Source organism: Salvia hispanica, chromosome 3 (genome assembly GCF_029641045.1).
Source record: "Salvia hispanica isolate PSC_SH4W2 chromosome 3, Shi_PSC_v1, whole genome shotgun sequence".
In the NCBI taxonomy this organism is placed as follows: Eukaryota; Viridiplantae; Streptophyta; class Magnoliopsida; order Lamiales; family Lamiaceae; genus Salvia; species Salvia hispanica.
The window spans coordinates 13,065,601-13,082,879 of record NC_142694.1 but is presented as its reverse complement, the minus strand read 5'-3'; the positions used below and the strand labels follow the sequence as shown (position 1 = coordinate 13,082,879).

The following is a 17,279-nucleotide window of genomic DNA, read 5'->3' as shown; positions in this document are numbered from 1 at the left end:
TGATTTCATATAAAGCAATTATACAATACTTCGCATCATTTCTCGTCCTCCCTTCACATTATTTCCCGTCCTCCCAACTTTCACAAATCTGAGAAGAGCTTTGCCCTTACAATCAAAACAGAAGAAAAATCTTCAAAAAAAAGGAAGAAGGAAAAGGCCTCACCCCCAATCTGAAGAAGTTGTTGCTAGCTACATTTAAGAAGTTGAATTATTTGATACAAAATCGATATCACCATTTCGATTTTCTAAGGTAACTTCCTTTCATATCATACTCGTGTTCTTATTTTCTATAGTATTTTTTATCTATGCAATTGCATTCGTAATTTTTGTAACTAAGTTTGATTCTTTTGCTAAAAATAGGTATAGAAGTTATTTTTTTTTAGAATCAAAGAATTTTTTCCTGTAAAAATTCTAATGGATGTTTTTGTTATATATATATATATGTATATATTATTTTTTCATTTTTAATATATAAGATGAACTTGTTCAAAGAAATTCTCCTATCAATTATTTTTACTACTACAAAAATGTTGACCTTCTTTAGGATTATGAAGGTTTGGTGTTGAAAAGTATGGTTGAGTAATTAATTTTGTTTCTATCTTGAAATCCTAACCCTTTTTTTACATACAAATTCATACTAGTACTTTTTATTTATACTGTGTTTTAGTAGTATATGTTTATTAAATTAATAAGATTCTGTATTTTTTTTCTTTGCTAAAAACACAATGTGCGTGTAATTTTTCAAAATCGTAGCCATTTATTTTGTCACAAAATATAGAAAGTTATAAGCTTGATTTCGTATAGTTGGATGTGGGAGGTGGTTTCAACACATTGACATGCATAGATGTTCTTTTCATAAATCCCAACTCTAATAATTTTATGTGGGCAAAACACATTTTTATTTACAGTTCTAATTAATTTTTAAGTTTATTTCGGCCAGTTCAAATATTTTTCTCAGTATGTTTTTGTATTTTTACACAGATTTGCCTAAATTGCAATAGTTACCGTTAACCAAGATTTTTGTTGATATAAAAATTACTAGTATATTTTTTTTCTTCTACAAGTATATTTGATGTAGATTGCATTCAAAATAAAAACAGATTATTATTTATCTATCAAATAGTAACTGTAAATAGCCTTTTTGTATATCTATACTGTTTGGGATTGAAAATGAAATATTAGGAAGCGAACTTTTTATTTCATACATTAATTTTTTTTTTCTGCACTCAAAATTTGAAATGTTGTTTAACTCCTGAAAATAATGATAGAAATGGTTAATTATTTAAATTGTACTGTATTTATGTTGCAGAAAAGTGATGGATGATTTCAGTTGGACGTCAAGTGATGATTCCCAAGTAAGAATAATGTGATTCCTATATAGAATATTGTGATTCCTATGTGTAATTATCAAATTAATTATTAATTGTTACAGTTAGGGGTGGGTGGGACAATGGTCCTATGCAGGTGTTGCGAAATTTTAAAATATGTCATTTATTAAAAAAAAATAGAAACAATAGAAAACAAAATTGTCCTTTGTTTTAATAATTAAATAAATAAAACCTATCATAGACTCATAGTTCAAAGAAATGGATAATTAGGTTTGCAGGAGTAAATGGGCCATCCTATTTGGGTCGTGGGTACGGATCGGGTTAGTCCGCATGCATTAATTCCTAATTTATAATTGGTAAGATTTTATTAAATTCAAATCTAATAAACAATAAAAAAAATTAAACGGAGATTGAGAAACCAGAATGCAAAACGTTGCAGAAAGGCAGAAACCCTTCCCTCCTTCGGCCTTCGGCCCTTCCCCGTTCACATCCCCACTGCGGTGCCGCCACTCTCGCCGGCCCCTTCCCCGTCTTCACTCCGAAAGTCATCCCAATACCTCTGTCTTCCACCCCCCACTAATTATTTCAAGTAATTATTAATTTTCAGGTATGTCTGTATGTTTCAATCTCGATCCCAATACAAATTGTTTTGGATGAGAAAATATCGATGAATTGAACGCCTCAAATCAACATAAAACGGTTTAGTGAATCCAAAAATGTTGAATTGCAAATAAAGACTTTCTAAGACAAGTTAGAAACAGGGGTGTCTACAGTAATCTGTTACAAAATTTGCTTTGCATCTGCCTGTTTCGTCAATTGAGTTGTAAATATGGCTTAGTACTTGTTGGCCAGTGACTAAACATTTTGCATAGACATGCATGTCTGAAGTCACTTATGTAGATAGTCTTACTTAACATGTTAATTCATTCGACTCTGCGTATTTTTTGATTTGGTATCATTCGTCCGAACGCACTAAATACTCAAACCAATATTATAGCACAAGAATATACTAAGTGAAACGGGAAATTATTAGGACTTGTGGTAGGGGCTGCTGTCCGCCTCCCAACCTTGGTAAAGCTAAGTTAAGTTGACATTGTAGAGTAGTTGCCTGTTGAAACGACAGGCTGGCTCGCCCCTAGCCGGATAGTTCGTTATTGTGGCTGTCAGGCTGTCAGCTGTCTGACCCCTCTAGCTCAATTCGACACCCCTAATAAATGCTGCAAAGTGTGAAAATTGCTAGTTAAATTCAACCATGATCTGTGGGGTTCTGCTTTGTTACTTCCTCTCTTACAATGTATATTCACGAATATCTGCTAGGATAATTATGTAGTTGGTGTCACTTGTATCATGTGTGAAACAGAGCCCCTTGACCTTAAGGTCCAATTGTTCAGCATGCATGAACTGATAGTTATATCTTATATGGGAATGTAGGCTGCTCTGTCAAGATCTTCATGCTTTTTTTCTTATTTCTGGTTTATGAGAATATCTATCATAGTCATAGCCCAAAATAGGTAAATCATTTGCAAGGAATTAAAAAATATGTAAACCTAATGTTTTCTTTTATTTCAGTTACTCTAGGAAGGTTATTTCACTCTAACGATATATTGATCATGATAACATACCGGGTAGCTTAGTTAGAGAAAATATGCCCTTATAATGTTGTATTACTGGAATGAATTTGAGTTCTTTATATTAATCAATATCTTGGTGAAATAAGAACAATATATCCTTGTAGCATAGTTCTGGTATTCATCTTCATTCAGCTATGAGTTGTTAAATGAAACCTAACACATTAAGAACCTTTGGATGGACCTGAAAGATAATGGCAGAAGGCTTTATAGTCACTGTACTATAGTTGGACTAAGTACTGGACTAATCCTTTGATTGTACGGAGTATTACATATTTGGATGGAGATGATTAATTGTCATTAGAATATTAGAAATTGTTTCACTGGTAAGTACTCTACCAATCTTTTGATTGTATTACTTATTTTGATGGAGATGATTAGTTGTAATTGGAATATAAGAAATTGTTTCACTAGTATACTGTGTTATGTTGAGATAACATGGTAAGGAAGTTCTCATCTCAAATGCTTTTGGCATATAGTGTATGCTTAGAATAGATTCAGGTTGAGGACTACACATTTTATTTTTGCCAACCCAGGGCCAGAACTCTTTAGTCAGATGAAGTTACTTGAAGCCATTTTATTGCCAATCCTGTAACAGAAGAGTGAGATGTATCAACAATTACAATCATTATTTTTTTTGTGTGACCGTGTAGTCTTGTGTCCGTATCTGTTGTTTTTTTGTGGTCCGTTACACATTGTCAACATACGCATCTATGTGTGCATCATTTCTTTTCATTATGAAGTTTACTAAGTCAATATACGAATCTGAAAGTTTAGAATTGAGAAATTCTTATGCCGTTCTCACATTATTTATGCATATGATTTTTTGAATTTTTTTCAGTCGTAGCTTGTTTGTATGAGTACCCTCATTTGATATTACTTTCTGTTACTTTTGCCTTTCAACGTTGAAGGATATGGATGCCAGCGACATAGTGGTATCATCCATTCGTACTGGGATGAAGAGGGAGTTTGCCTTCATGATGAAGTCTCAGTCTGAAATGGGGGGGCTTCCAGCAGGCAGGAGAGTAACAAGGTCCCAGAGAGGCGGTAGTTCCAGTAGAGGCTATGTGGTAAGTGATAGTAAGATGAACAAGAAAATGAAGGTGTATGCTTCTAAGAAATCAAAAGTGACTGATGAAGAGAAGCCAGAAACAGAGGATGTCGTAAAGTTGGAGCCAAGTAATGTTTTGGATGGTGATAATGGGGTGGTGAGGGCTGTAGTTGACATTGTATGTGATATGGGTGACTGTTCAAGAAACTTAGAGGCTGACTTAGTTAATGCAATGGGATATGAAGCAGAAGAAAAATTAGCCGCAAGAAATTCAGAAGCTGATTCAGTTGTTGTAGTGGGCAGTGAAGCCGAAGAGAAAGTGGGCGCAAGAAATATAGAGGCTGACTCAGTTACTGAAGTGGGAGATGAAGCAGAAGAGAAAGTGGGCACAGGAAATACAGAGGTAGACTTAGTTGCAGTAGTGTGCGATGAAGAAGAGAAAGTGGTTATTGATTCTAGGGAAAACATTATCCAGCCTTTGTGCACAGATTTACCTGTGGATCAGGTTGGAGGTATCGATAGAGTTTCTAATCGTGAAGATGATGGAATACATAGCAGTGCCTCTGATTTGGGATGTGAGAGTACTGCAGAGCGCACAGGCATGATGTTTGAAAAGTCACTAAGGAGGTTTACGCGCTCGGCTTTGAAGCTGCAGGATGGGGCAATAGAGTTAGGATCAGAGGCAGGGGCTGTGGAGAGTATGACTGCAAGTCCTTCAAAGCTTGAAATGAAAATGTCAAAAAAGATTGGATTGAATAGAGCTCCCATGAAGTTAAAGCACCTTCTTCGGACAGGATTGCTTGAGGGCCTTCAAGTTCGATATGTAAATGGGTCAAAGGTAATCACGTTTGACAATTAAAATGTTCCATTTTAGCTTTTTTTATATGGTTGATGGCATCTTTTCTTTGACATTTTCAGGGGAGGAGGAGACCAGAATCTGAACTTCAGGGTGTTATTAAAGGAACTGGGATATTATGTTCATGTTATGAATGCGAGGGGAAAAAGGTAAATGTGTAGATCATTGACTTGTGATGATTTGCATGATTCTTTCCACTAACTGCTGGTTTTTGGTTTAGGTTGTTACTCCTAATCAATTTGAACTGCATGCACGTAGTGGCAATAAGCGGCCACCGGAGTATATATATTTGGAGAATGGAAAAAGTCTGAGAGATGTGCTTAATGCATGCAAGGCCAATCCTTCAGATCCGCTGGAATGTGTTATCCGGAATGCAATTGGCCGTTCAAATCATATAACTGCTATCTGTCTCAACTGCAGAGGTGATGTCCATGTTTGTTATTCTGATATGTCCTACCTTGCTCATGTGCTTGAATAGGATATTAAAAATTGTACTCCCTATTTCTTCTATTTCTCACTTCCTCATTTAATTTTCCTATGCCTTTTTTTATGCTTTCAGAGTTGATTCCTGAAACTGGTGCTGGTCGAGCAATGCTTCTTTGTGACTCCTGTGTTCTTCTGAAGGAGCCCGGCCCCAGTCAAACACATATCGGTGATGTCACCGTCAGGTAGTTCCATAGTGTAGCTAGTAACTTTGTCCTGTTGTCTGTGTTTATTGGTATGATATTTTAAGATGATATTTTTAGGTCTCCTTTGGCTGGTTCACCAGCTCCTGCATCTTCTACTCGCTTGCCTGAAGTTGTAAATAGTGTTCTAATTTCTCCAAATAGTCAACCTCAAGTGAAGAGTCAGGGAAAGCTGACACGGAAGTAAGTACCATATGATTACGTGCTACTTATTTGGATTCACAATTGCTCCCATCTTCAAATTATGCATGTCTTTAGGGTAAGCTGTCTTTTAATAGTGCTGATTCTAGTGTTTCCACTTTGCAGGGATCTGAGAATGCATAAATCTGTTCTAGCAGAAGATCTGCTTCCTGATGGTACTGCTTTGTCATATGTTATGCATGGAAAGGTGAATGGGTACTACCATTAACATTCCTTCTTAGGTCTCTTTTTTTCTATATATTGTTTCCAGATTGCTGACGGGTACTATATAGATAGTTCTATCTTTCTGGAAATGACCTGTTGATTTTCTTGTTGAAATGCTAATTAAATTTTTATTCAATTATTACTCTGGAGCAGATAAGGCTTGAGGGTTACAAGAAAGATGGTTTAATCTTCTGCTTCTGTTGCCAAAAAGTGGTTTGTTACTTTTCATCTTTTTATTCGAAAGTTGCAACACATTTTTTTTGTTACCTATAAGTCACTTACTTGTAATGTTGCTGCCTCAATCTTTATGAACAGGTGAGTCCCTCGCAGTTTGAGGCTCATGCTGGTTTTGCTTCGCGTCGGAAGCCGTGAGTATTATTTTTCCTCTTGTTTCATATTTTTATGGGGTTACATTCTTACTAACGCACCTTATCTTCTGTATTGTTCAACCCTTCCCGATCTTAAGGCTTAAGCTGTTGTCTGAGTATTTAATAGTATATCAGAATTTTTCTTAAGCTGTTGTGCGAGTGATTTAATATATCAGAATTTTTGAAGCCTAGTAGTCTTAGTTGAGACAACAAAAAGATACGTTGGGTACCTAGGGACAAGTAAAATGCTAAACAAAAGAACAAGTAAAATGTTAAACATCTGGTTCTTTTTTGTTAACTTAGGGCTGCTTGGCGTGCAGGTACATGAGTATATACACTTCCAATGGGGTTTCTCTGCATCAGCTATCCCTTGAACTATCTAGAAGTCGTAAATCATCTACTGAAGAAAGTGACGATCTTTGTTCTATTTGTGAGGATGGAGGAAATTTGTTATGCTGTGAAAATTGTCCACGAGCATTCCACTATGGTGAGGACATTTCAACACTGTACCAATTGTATGGTATTGTGTAAATGTAATGAAACTGCAGTTCTTTGAAGTTTAATCTGTTATGATATGTTGATTTCTCCTACTACAAGGAAAACTAAAATATGCCAGTCACTATACGCTGTGTTTGTTTTAGTTCAGCTTTCCTTCTCAATCTCACTTCCACCTGGTTTTTGGATGATTGTTTTTATGCTGATGTTCATGCTCAAAGATATTCATAACTTGTTGCTTGTTACTAAACCTGCAATCCTTCAATGTTCAATTCCTTCATCCCACTTCTTAAAGCTTTCTTGGTCTCTTGGTTATTTCTGCAGAATGCGTTGGTCTCCCGAATGTTCCGCAAGGAATATGGTACTGCAAGTACTGCCAGAATATGTATGAAAAGGAAAAATTTGCAGAGAACAATGCAAATGCAATCGCAGCTGGTAGGGTCCCTGGTGTAGATCCACTAGAGGACATCACCAGGAGGTGTATTCGCATTGTTGGAAATTTTGAAAAATATATTGGGGGTGGATGTGTCATTTGCAGGTTGTTTATATTTGACATTTGTTTTTCTGCTTTCCCTTTTCTTTATCCTGAACTGCTTATATTTGGAATCTACGTCAAACCTATTAGTATTTTCTTAATTAGATAATTTTGCCTGAAATTCCCCTAAAGGTAAAAATGCTTTTATAAAGCTGACAATACATATATATCTCAGTATATATTAGAATTTTAATCTGGTTTTCACATAATCCTAACTGCTATTATGATATCCATTTTATCCCAAAGACCTCTCTGTTGTGGTTTCATTCTCTCCTTTATCTATTTTTCATTGACGTGGTTATTGCAGAGTAGATGAGTTCAGCAGGTCGGGATTTAATGACCACACAGTTATGATATGTGATCAGGTAGTGCTCTCTGCGCGTATGTATTGAGAAAGGTTTAGAAGTCATGTTAAAATGCTTGCTGTGTTTGATATTGGGTGTATGATGAACTATGCTTATGGTTTTTGTAGTGTGAGAGAGAATATCATGTCAAATGTCTAAGGGAGCAAGAGATTGATGATTTGAAGGTTTGCACCATTTTTAACTTTGTTACTGTTCCAGAAATCCTAAATGCAATAAGGGGCTTAGGACTAAGGCTTGTTACCCAAACTACAGGCACTTCCAGAAACTGAATGGTTCTGCAGCAAAGGCTGTAGCAGTATTCATTATATCCTTCAGAAGATGATTGGTGATGGTGACCAAACCCTTCCAGAAGCTGTTTTGAACGTCTTGGAGAAGAAAGGTGATGGGCAAGTTTCAGAGGAGAATCCTAAGCTTGATGTGAGATGGAGGTTGCTCAGAGGAAAAGTCTCTTCAGAGGACACCAGGGTTTGGCTTTCTGGTGCAGTCACTATTTTTCATGTGAGTTACCTGAGTCATTTGCTATTGCATCCGTCTTTGTATGGTTTATGGTTTTATGGACCTCCTTATTCTATCTGTCATTCCCCGATAATATGGCCTTCCTCTTTATAATTTGGTGACTTGATTTGGTAAAATTATTGACACAACATATGAGCCTAAGTAAATTATTTGAGAGTTGATTATCATGACCTTAATTTATTCAGGACCGATTTGATCCTATAGCTGATGCCAGCACCAGCCGTCTTGACCTTATTCCAACAATGGTTTATGGGTAAATGAGTCTCAATAGTTCTCACGTGACTTATCTAAGTTAAGACTTTTGATTGGTTGGACATACCATTAATTATTGCTAATTACATGCAGGAGGAAGTTCAAAGACCAGGAATTTTATGGCATGTATTGCGCCATATTGACAGTTGGGTAAGAATTATTATGACTTTCTACATGCTCTTTTTTTTCCTTAGTTATTTTTTTCCGTTTTGAAATGATCCATCAATGCTACAGTTCTGCAGTAGTATCTGCCGCCATAGTGCGAGTTTTTGGGGAGGAAGTAGCAGAGCTCCCTCTAGTTGCAACAAGGAGTGATTGCCAAGGAAAGGTGGGTCATTTGATAGATTCGGACAGGATAATCTTATTCTTATCATCCTTTTGCCATCTCCATCAGAAATTGATTTTTAATTTCCATCTCCAGGGATACTTTCAAGCGCTCTTCGCCTGTATTGAAGATCTTTTATTGTCGCTCAACATCAAGGTTCTGGTGCTTCCTGCAGCAGATGAAGCAGAATCACTGTGGAAAAATAGATTTGGGTTTGAAAAACTTGATCAGGAAAAGGTCAGTTAATTACTACCTTGGTCTTGTACATCATGTCACATGTTCAAGGCTAACATTCAAGAAAGATTTATTTCTAAATCCGTGGTCTCTTTTCTCCGCTGCAGCTAGATGAATACAAGAAGAGTTACCCACTGATGATCTTCGATGGAACTTCAGTTCTGCACAAGTTGATGTCGAAGAATCAACTTCTTTTGGAGTGATTGTTTGAAGAGATTGTTTTTGCCCTATACAGGGCATTGCAATTATTTTTGGATGGTTTTGTTCATCTTATAGAATGTGAAAATGATAGAGGTATACATATACCTAGCTAGGCTGCAGCTCAATTGTGAGTGGTCAGAGTAGTAAAAGTCATTTCTTTTCTATCGAATGCTCTAGTACCAACTTCTTTTGTAAGTTCCATCTATTTTTGTCCAACTACAAATCATTTTTTTTCTAATTACCATCATCTTTCCATGTCTTTTATTTCTTCAAGCAGCATTTGATAAGAGAGCATCACTTGACTTTTGAGACTTTACATAAATATATTAATATATTCGGAATCTCTTTTATAGTAGCAGTATTTTTAAATTACTTTACTTTTTGGAATATTGAAGAAGCAGTTAAAGAATTAATTTCTTCAGAAAATATTTAAATGGTAACGTAAATGGTATGGTGCTGAATGTATTTATTTATTTTTTGTATAAAAATCGTGTTTATTTGGTTAAGAATACATCCATATATTTAATTCAATGTAAATGTTGAGGTGTAGAATCTAATATAAGGGCATTTATTGAGTTTAATTAGGAAAATGCATTTTAAATACTCAATATATTTATTTCTACATGTATTAATAAAGCTATTTTTTTCCCCTTTGCCAGAACGTACTAATAAAAGCAAGTTTTAATTAGACAAAATCATTGCAATTGTGAAAGCGGGAATCTTTTGAGATTTGAAATTCAAATTAAAGTCCGTTATTTTTAATAAATTCATTTCCTCGGGTTTAAAAGGTCTTTAACTCTGTTCCCATTTCACCCAAAGTTCAACACGATTCTTCTCGCAACCGCTCCTTCATTTACTCAATGTTTGTTCCTCTCTCTCTCTCTCACACATTTGTAATCACTCATCTGCTAATTGTTTGACGTATCCTTCTGTAAAATTGCTAATTTGTTTCGGATACTTATTGATCGCAGATCGCAGTTGCTGTTATTTCGAGTTTTCATCGGAGGTAAACAAGCATGGGTCAGATTCAGTACTCCGACAAGTATAATGATGACATCTATGAGTACAGGTAGATTTAGCTTATTTTTGTTTTGGATCTTCATTCCTTAGAAATTTTATTCTGTATATTTTGGAAATTATTCAGGCATGTCGTTCTTCCAGCGGAGGTTGCCAAATTGCTCCCCAAAAATCGCCTACTCGCGGAAGTAAGTGTTATGTGTGTTTTTGTGAGCGAAGGTGGTTTATTTGGATTATTCGGAAGTAGGGATGAAATCTAGGGTTCAGTGCTCAGAAACGCACCTCAAGTTTTTCGATAGGCTTAGTTATATTTTATTCTAGATTGCAATTAAATTCTTCTGAAGTTTCTGTCATGGTTTTATAATTTAATTTATAGGTTCTGTTGGAGAAGATTTTGAAATTATTGTTGCTAATCCTTGTCATTCAACTACTCAGGAATTGTGCAATATGTGATTCCGGAAATATCATGCTGGTTTTTGAATGCTGTTTACCTATATCCTGTGCAATATACATTACTTGCTGTTACATTTGTGGATTAATGGTTTGGTCTGATGTACACATCTGATGGTGTTGTTTTTTGGGGGTTAGAATGAGTGGCGCGCCATTGGAGTTCAGCAGAGCCGAGGGTGGGTTCACTATGCTATTCATCGCCCGGAGCCGCACATAATGCTATTCAGGAGGGCACTCAATTACCAGCAGCAGCAGAATTAGGCTCTCCCCCTATGTGCTTGCCAGTTCAACTTCTCACTTGATCTTTAGATTGCTAAAATGATATGATTTCCTATGCAAGTATTATACCATCTATTATAACTGGTTCAGAAACTCTTGTTTCTCCTAAGTGAATTGCGAGTGTTTAGTGTTCCACATATGTTAAGAATTTCATGCTGAAGTTGTTTTTCAACAACTTGGATGTCATCACTCATCATAATTCACGGTCTTCTTCTTTTTGCTATATTGCTCCTGTTTATTCTGCTGGTTCATAACTTGGGAATACTCCAATAGAGGTGCAATTGCAACATTACAAGGATTTGTATAAATGGAAACTTCACTATAACTCGAAAATGTTAGGATGTTATCCAGTTTTGCATATCTATCTCGTTACTTGGACATGTAGCTACTTTAAACATACAGTAAGTTAGCATCTCATATTCATGGAAGCATGAGTGTCCGTAGGCATCATACATGCCTGTCGTCTTCCTCTATTGCTGCCTGACTTCATCAAGTAAGAAACTGGAAGCAATATTAGCATGCATGCTCTAAATGTCTCGTGGGATTAATTAAATAGAAACCACATTATTTTTGAGCGGTGTGAAACATCTATCTTGGTATAAATCAAAATGTTTGTTCGTTGTAGGATTATACTTACCACTTAGAAGTCATGTTGAAATTACAAATTTGGTCAGCATTATATAAATTTGAGTAAATATTGTTCACTTAGGTGTCGCTCGGTTTGCAAGATTATATTTCATGTTTAAATATGTACTACTCCATTATGTTTGGTTCGTTAAATTGAATTTCACCACTTATATTTGGATGGATAATCATATGATAAGTTATAGCATCCAAAAGACACCTTAGAATACTTATATAATCATTCCATTAAACTGATCTCCAAGGGAAAGAAAATTGGGTATGCTCACACTATTTATGCTGTCAGTCTGTCCTCATCTCGCAGTAATTCTTAATTTGAATTTATAGTTAGGTAGATGTTTTAAAACGAGAAGATTTTAAAGAAATAATAGAGTGGATATCCATCCGAAAACAGAGAAGTGTACATTATACTCCATCTGTCGTTTAAATTTTGTTACATTTTTCTATTTTCGTCGGTCCCATAAAATTTGACACTTTTCATTTTATAAGTAGTATTTTTGATAGTGGGTCTTATATTCCACTAACTCATTTCAACTCACATTTCATTACAAAACCACCAATATATAAGAGTAGGACTCACTCTCCACTCACTTTTTCAATTCACTTTTCATTACATTTCTTAAAAGTTAAAATTCATATTCGATCAAAGTGTGACAAAATTTAAGGACTGAAGGAGTACTAATTTATACTCCATAATAAGAGAAATTTGAGACATCTCGAATCTGGATACACTTCCAACATGTTTATAATTTCAACTTTAGTAGACCAACCTTCATGCAATATAGTATAGTATTTGACTCATGCTAAATTTTGTGATCAATATGTCACCCACAAGTGACAAGTTGAAATTATCAATCCTGGAGACTAAATGCCGGCTTGAGTACTACGATGCAACTTTGAACATTATCTAGACTAATAGAAGGGGTTTTTGGTTTTTCTTAACTAAGATCAAAGAACAAGTAAGCAAATTAAGACAATTAACTACGAAAAGCAAGTAAAAGGATGGTTTTCACTCAAATTGGAAAGGTAGGGATATGGATCCGTTGGTATGGATCACGGATGTTCACCTAGGGATCATGCTCATCTATTGGGTCTCATGTGTGGCTAGGAAAGTTGGGATAATTGGCTAGACCCCCTCTTGGGTGCATCTAACTCGTTGATCCGCCTCTAATGTCGGAGTTTCCTCCCTACAAGTCAAGGCTGACTCCTAAGACCTACGGACCCAAGCCCTCTCTCTAACTATGCATCTCTCGATCACATAAAACGCACGTAGTTATTGATTATTTAACAATCTAATCAAACATCTCTCAATGATAATAATTAGAACAAGACATATCCAATTGGTAGCTAAACAATTAGATAATGAAAAAGCTCAATAACCAACAAAACCAACACAAAAGAGATAGATAAGCACAAATCAAAGTTTAACCCATGGATTTCATACAAACTTCACCAATATCCCTAATAAAGACTTAGCTACTCATAGTGGAAGCTAAAACAAAAGTAAATACAAAAACAACAAAGGAAAACATGAGGAAAGTGGAAAATAGAACTCCCTAAGGTGGAATTGATGATGGGGAGAGTCTTCTTCTTCAATCTCTTGAAGATGGAAGCCTCCTTGCCTTCAATCCTCTTGATTCTCTCGATTTCTCTCTTGATTTTGCAGTGGAGAAAGTTAGGATTCGAAAATGAGTCAGAACCCTTTTATACTCGGAGTGAAAATCAGGATTAAGTGAGCAATTATACAAAACATCCGGCCGGATGATCTGTAAGTGACGAAACACCCGGCCGGGTTTTCTCTCTGGAGCTCGAAATCTGCTGCAAAACATCCGACCGGGTTTTCCGGGAAATTGGAAACACCCGGTCGAGTTTTTCTTCTGGAGCCCGCAAAATTGCTGCAAAACCTCCGACCGGGTTTTCTGGGAAATGGGAAACACCCGGTCGGGTTTTCTCTCTAGAATCCTCCTCAAAATTCAGCTTTGACTCGTTTCAACCTGTTTTCATCACAAAACAAGGACAAACCCATTAACTCACTTAATTAATATATAAGTGGTGAAAAACCTATATTAACCTTAAATCATCAAAAGTACTATCTAATCACCCATAAAACAATCCTAAACTATGAATTTGTCAGTATTGTGCAAACATGAGAACATACTAAACATTTAAATTTTTACATTTTTCATTAGCATGCATTAAAAAAGATAGTAGTAGTAGTACTCCCTCCATTCCATAGTAATAGAGTCATTTTGTCATTTTGGTACGTTCCATAGTAATAGAGTCATTTCCTTTTTAGTAAAAGTCAACACATTTTTCCACCCTTCTCTACTCTCTCTTACTTTTTTCTCTCTTCATCTCTCTATCATTTTTCGTTTTCCACTTTATTCTTTCTTTACTTAACTCACCTAACACAATTTTTTCTTAATATCTGTGCCGTAAAGTTTTGCCTCCATTACTATGGAATGGAGGGAGTATAATTTTTTTGCCAAGTCTAGGATTTAACCGAGAGCGGAGAGACTGTATTCATTCATCAAGAAGTTGCATCCTCTTTGCGTTACAAGGGTTAAAAATGAATCCCATGTTTTCATGATAAACAAAGTTCTCATTTGAACTACGTCAGTATTTTCAGCTATTTTTGTAACAAATGGAGTGATATATCAATTGAATGCAAGAGAATAATAATAATGACATTTGACATGTTTCTTCGGCCTCCACATAAAATGTACGGCTCTGAGACGACGATGCACATCGTTATATGAAGAGGCTAATCGATCACAAAATAAAAAATTTCATCAATTTAATTACACTATAGGCTAACTCTAGCTGATTTGAATACTTATGTAAATGGATTAATTGTTAAATTATTTTTAGCAGTCAAAGTCCATGGTAGTAGTAATTTCATCTAATAATTGAAGCTATTTTCTTGACGATCAGTAGTCTATAACATCGGCTGATAGCTAGACGTAACACGTCGGTGTCTTAAGTACCCACATGAAAGAAAAAGAAAGAACTTCATAGTAGAGAATAAAGCAGTAGACAATATTTCCAGAAATGTATTTTTTATTTTAGATAATCTTTTGTCAAGAAGCTGATGAAGCTTATATACACATCTCTAGAATTACAAAGGACGCATAATTATTTCTCATAACATCATAAGGAATTGCAAGAGACACGACAGTTATTTCTTTCTCTTCTCATCTTGTGTAGGAAACTTAACATCTTCGCACACCTCTCTAACACCACACCACCGGTGGTACTGTATCGGATATATATGGCACCACTGTTTGATTATAGGCTAAGAGATCATTTGAATGCCGATTAATATAAACTTTCCTTTTGTTCTAGTGTTACAGAAAAAAAATCAAACTACATCACCTAAGAGACAGACGATGATAATAACAATACAAAAAACTCATGCTGTCATACAAAAGAAATCCACTCTTATGTTGTGAATGTTATTTTCAAGCTACTATGTAACATGAACTAGTAAGTATATAAAGTAACACAATTTATACATAACCTTGGCTCAATGTGTCAAGTGTTAAAGAATTCTATACGGACATCTTTACACTTACTACATTGAACAGATTAGGTGAGGGCAGTGGCGGGTGTGTGGCCGAGAAACAACGAAACATGGCCGATGAGCTTATCCTTTCGCGAGAAGGTGGTGCCGCAGGAGCATAGCCACTTGAGGTCGCCGCAGTGCTTCTCATGCGTCCTTAAATCGGAGAGCACCGAGAAATGCTTAGCGTTGCATCTCTTGCAGACGTACATCTTGGGGCAATGAGTCCTCTTGTAGTGATTCTTAACGCAAATCATCGACTTCAGCGGCTGAAACCTCGCGTGCCTCTTGTTCCACCGGCACCCTTCCTGCGGGCACGAGTACTTCCTCGTCCCCGTCCCCGTCCCCGTCTCCTCCTTCGCCGGGTTGCTCAGCGCCGCGCTCGACTTGTACTCGTCCCCGTGCGCGCGCATGTGCATCCGCAGGTTGGCGTCGCGCTTGAACCCTTTGCCGCACACCTTGCAGTAGTGCGTGTACTTCGCCAGCAGATCCGCCGCCTCCACCTCGATCAGCTCGTAACTCGTCCCCGCCTCCGCCGCCTTTCCTTCCGTTTTCACCGGCAATTCCACGGTGGTGTAATCGCCATTTCTGCCCATAGCGACGTCACCATACCTGTTGGAAAAATAAATGAAATGAAAAATAATTATAACAATATCTTGCATTCGTGTAAAGAGAAAACTCAAATTACTAACTATATAACTCTCATGAGCTGGTTTTTGAATCACCCATTGATTTTAATATGGAACCGTATTGATTTCTAATACTCCCTCCAATCCTCATTAGAAGTCTCATTTTCAACTGGTAGCACGAGTATTAGGAAATTGTTTGATTTGTACATGTAAGTAGTTGAAAAAGGTAGTGGAATGTGAGTCTTGCTTTTATATATATTGATATTATAATAAAATGTGAGTGGGGTAAATTAGCGAAATATGGGGTCCACTTGCCAAAAATAGTAAAAGTAAAAAATGAGACTTCTAATAGGAACAGGAGAGAATAGTACCAATTATCGTCACCGTGTGTATTTACGAAGAGCGTTTCCGTTGCGGTGGTGGTCTTGTTGTCCACCTCGAAAGCGGTTGCCGGAGAAGGTATGGTAGCGAGGGACATCTGCTGGCAGGCGAACATCATGGAAGAGGCGGTGACGATGATCTCTTGGATTAAGGTGCCCATTGTTGACGCGACGATTGGGGTTGACTCGGGGTGGTGGCTGAAGATGGAGGCTAGGGATTGCATCTCATGGACTTTGTCTTTGAGAAGGGAGAGATTGTAGAGAAAGGAGGTTTGATTTGTGGATGGAGATGATGAAGAATTGGGGTTCATTACTTGTTGAGAAGCTCCATATATTGGTGGGACATTTTGAGGGCCATTAGGGTAACAAGGATCGGTCATCATGCAATAGCAACAGAGAAAAGGAATAAGCCTTCTTGAATTTTGCTTGGATTCTACCTTTTTTTGGCTAGATATGATTCAAATCTCTTCCCCTATTGAAACCTTAAATTTCTGTCAGAGGGTGGTATTTAAGGGTAGAAGATATATAACTCAGTTATTGTTCAAGTTGACATTATGAACATCTAACTAAAAGAAAGGTGTAATCTAGTGATGTAGAGTTCTACCATAGACTCGTGTGCCTTTCCAAGGTTTTGAAAATCAGACTAGCAAATGAACTCACGAAGCTATCAGTTCATGGTTCAACCGATTTAATAAAATTAAATGTCAATATGTCTATAAGTTTAATATAAGTTGTACTAATATAAAATAATAAACAATAATTTTATATATTGAAATAAAAAAAAAAAATTCTAATCCAAAGCATGATATCAAAAAAGATTATTTGTATGATGTTATGCATAGAATTTGCTAAATAATTTATTAAAATAACATAAAAATGATAACACGAGTGACCGGTCACGATCAAACTAATCGAGTTTTCCATATCATAAAGTTATAATATTGTAGTGACTTTTAATTTTATCTAAATTGGACCAGACAACGCATTGATTTACAATCGAAATGGTCAAATCAGTCGGTCCGGTCCGGTCTGGTTTTAAAACCTTTGCTCTTTTAATCACAAACGAGTTAATATT

General features: G+C 36.3%; 3 protein-coding genes across 4 annotated transcripts; 2 read left to right on the top strand and 1 right to left on the bottom strand.

Moving 5' to 3' along the window:
- Positions 1 to 1,727: 1,727 nt before the first annotated feature.
- Positions 1,728 to 9,504, top strand: LOC125215370 (uncharacterized). 2 transcript variants are annotated; one of them, XM_048116769.2, is made up of 19 exons: positions 1,728 to 1,935; positions 3,868 to 4,845; positions 4,926 to 5,012; positions 5,084 to 5,285; positions 5,423 to 5,531; positions 5,610 to 5,732; positions 5,856 to 5,937; positions 6,108 to 6,167; positions 6,270 to 6,322; positions 6,643 to 6,809; positions 7,142 to 7,355; positions 7,660 to 7,717; positions 7,825 to 7,881; positions 7,970 to 8,215; positions 8,419 to 8,486; positions 8,579 to 8,635; positions 8,720 to 8,813; positions 8,907 to 9,047; positions 9,152 to 9,504. In XM_048116769.2, the coding sequence occupies exons 2-19, from the start codon at positions 3,871 to 3,873 to the stop codon at positions 9,245 to 9,247; spliced, it is 2,889 nt and encodes a 962-aa protein (XP_047972726.1). In that variant the 5' UTR covers positions 1,728 to 1,935; positions 3,868 to 3,870; the 3' UTR covers positions 9,248 to 9,504. The 2 variants fall into 2 exon arrangements, with proteins under 2 accessions (XP_047972726.1, XP_047972727.1); XM_048116770.2 differs by lacking the exon at positions 9,152 to 9,504 and having other exon boundaries at positions 8,728 to 8,813; positions 8,907 to 9,045.
- A 479-nt stretch (positions 9,505 to 9,983) lies between these two features.
- LOC125215477 (cyclin-dependent kinases regulatory subunit 1) lies at positions 9,984 to 11,214 on the top strand. Its single transcript, XM_048116900.2, has 4 exons — positions 9,984 to 10,107; positions 10,217 to 10,314; positions 10,390 to 10,450; positions 10,851 to 11,214. Exons 2-4 carry the CDS (start codon positions 10,262 to 10,264, stop codon positions 10,971 to 10,973), a joined length of 237 nt encoding a protein of 78 aa, XP_047972857.1. The 5' UTR covers positions 9,984 to 10,107; positions 10,217 to 10,261; the 3' UTR covers positions 10,974 to 11,214.
- Positions 11,215 to 15,023: 3,809 nt separating this feature from the next.
- LOC125215754 (protein SENSITIVE TO PROTON RHIZOTOXICITY 2-like) lies at positions 15,024 to 16,691 on the bottom strand. The gene is made up of 2 exons (XM_048117288.2): positions 16,196 to 16,691; positions 15,024 to 15,807 (listed from the first exon to the last, which is right to left on the bottom strand). Exons 1-2 carry the CDS (start codon positions 16,585 to 16,587, stop codon positions 15,222 to 15,224), a joined length of 978 nt encoding a protein of 325 aa, XP_047973245.1. The 5' UTR covers positions 16,588 to 16,691; the 3' UTR covers positions 15,024 to 15,221.
- Between the last annotated feature and the right edge of the window lie 588 nt (positions 16,692 to 17,279).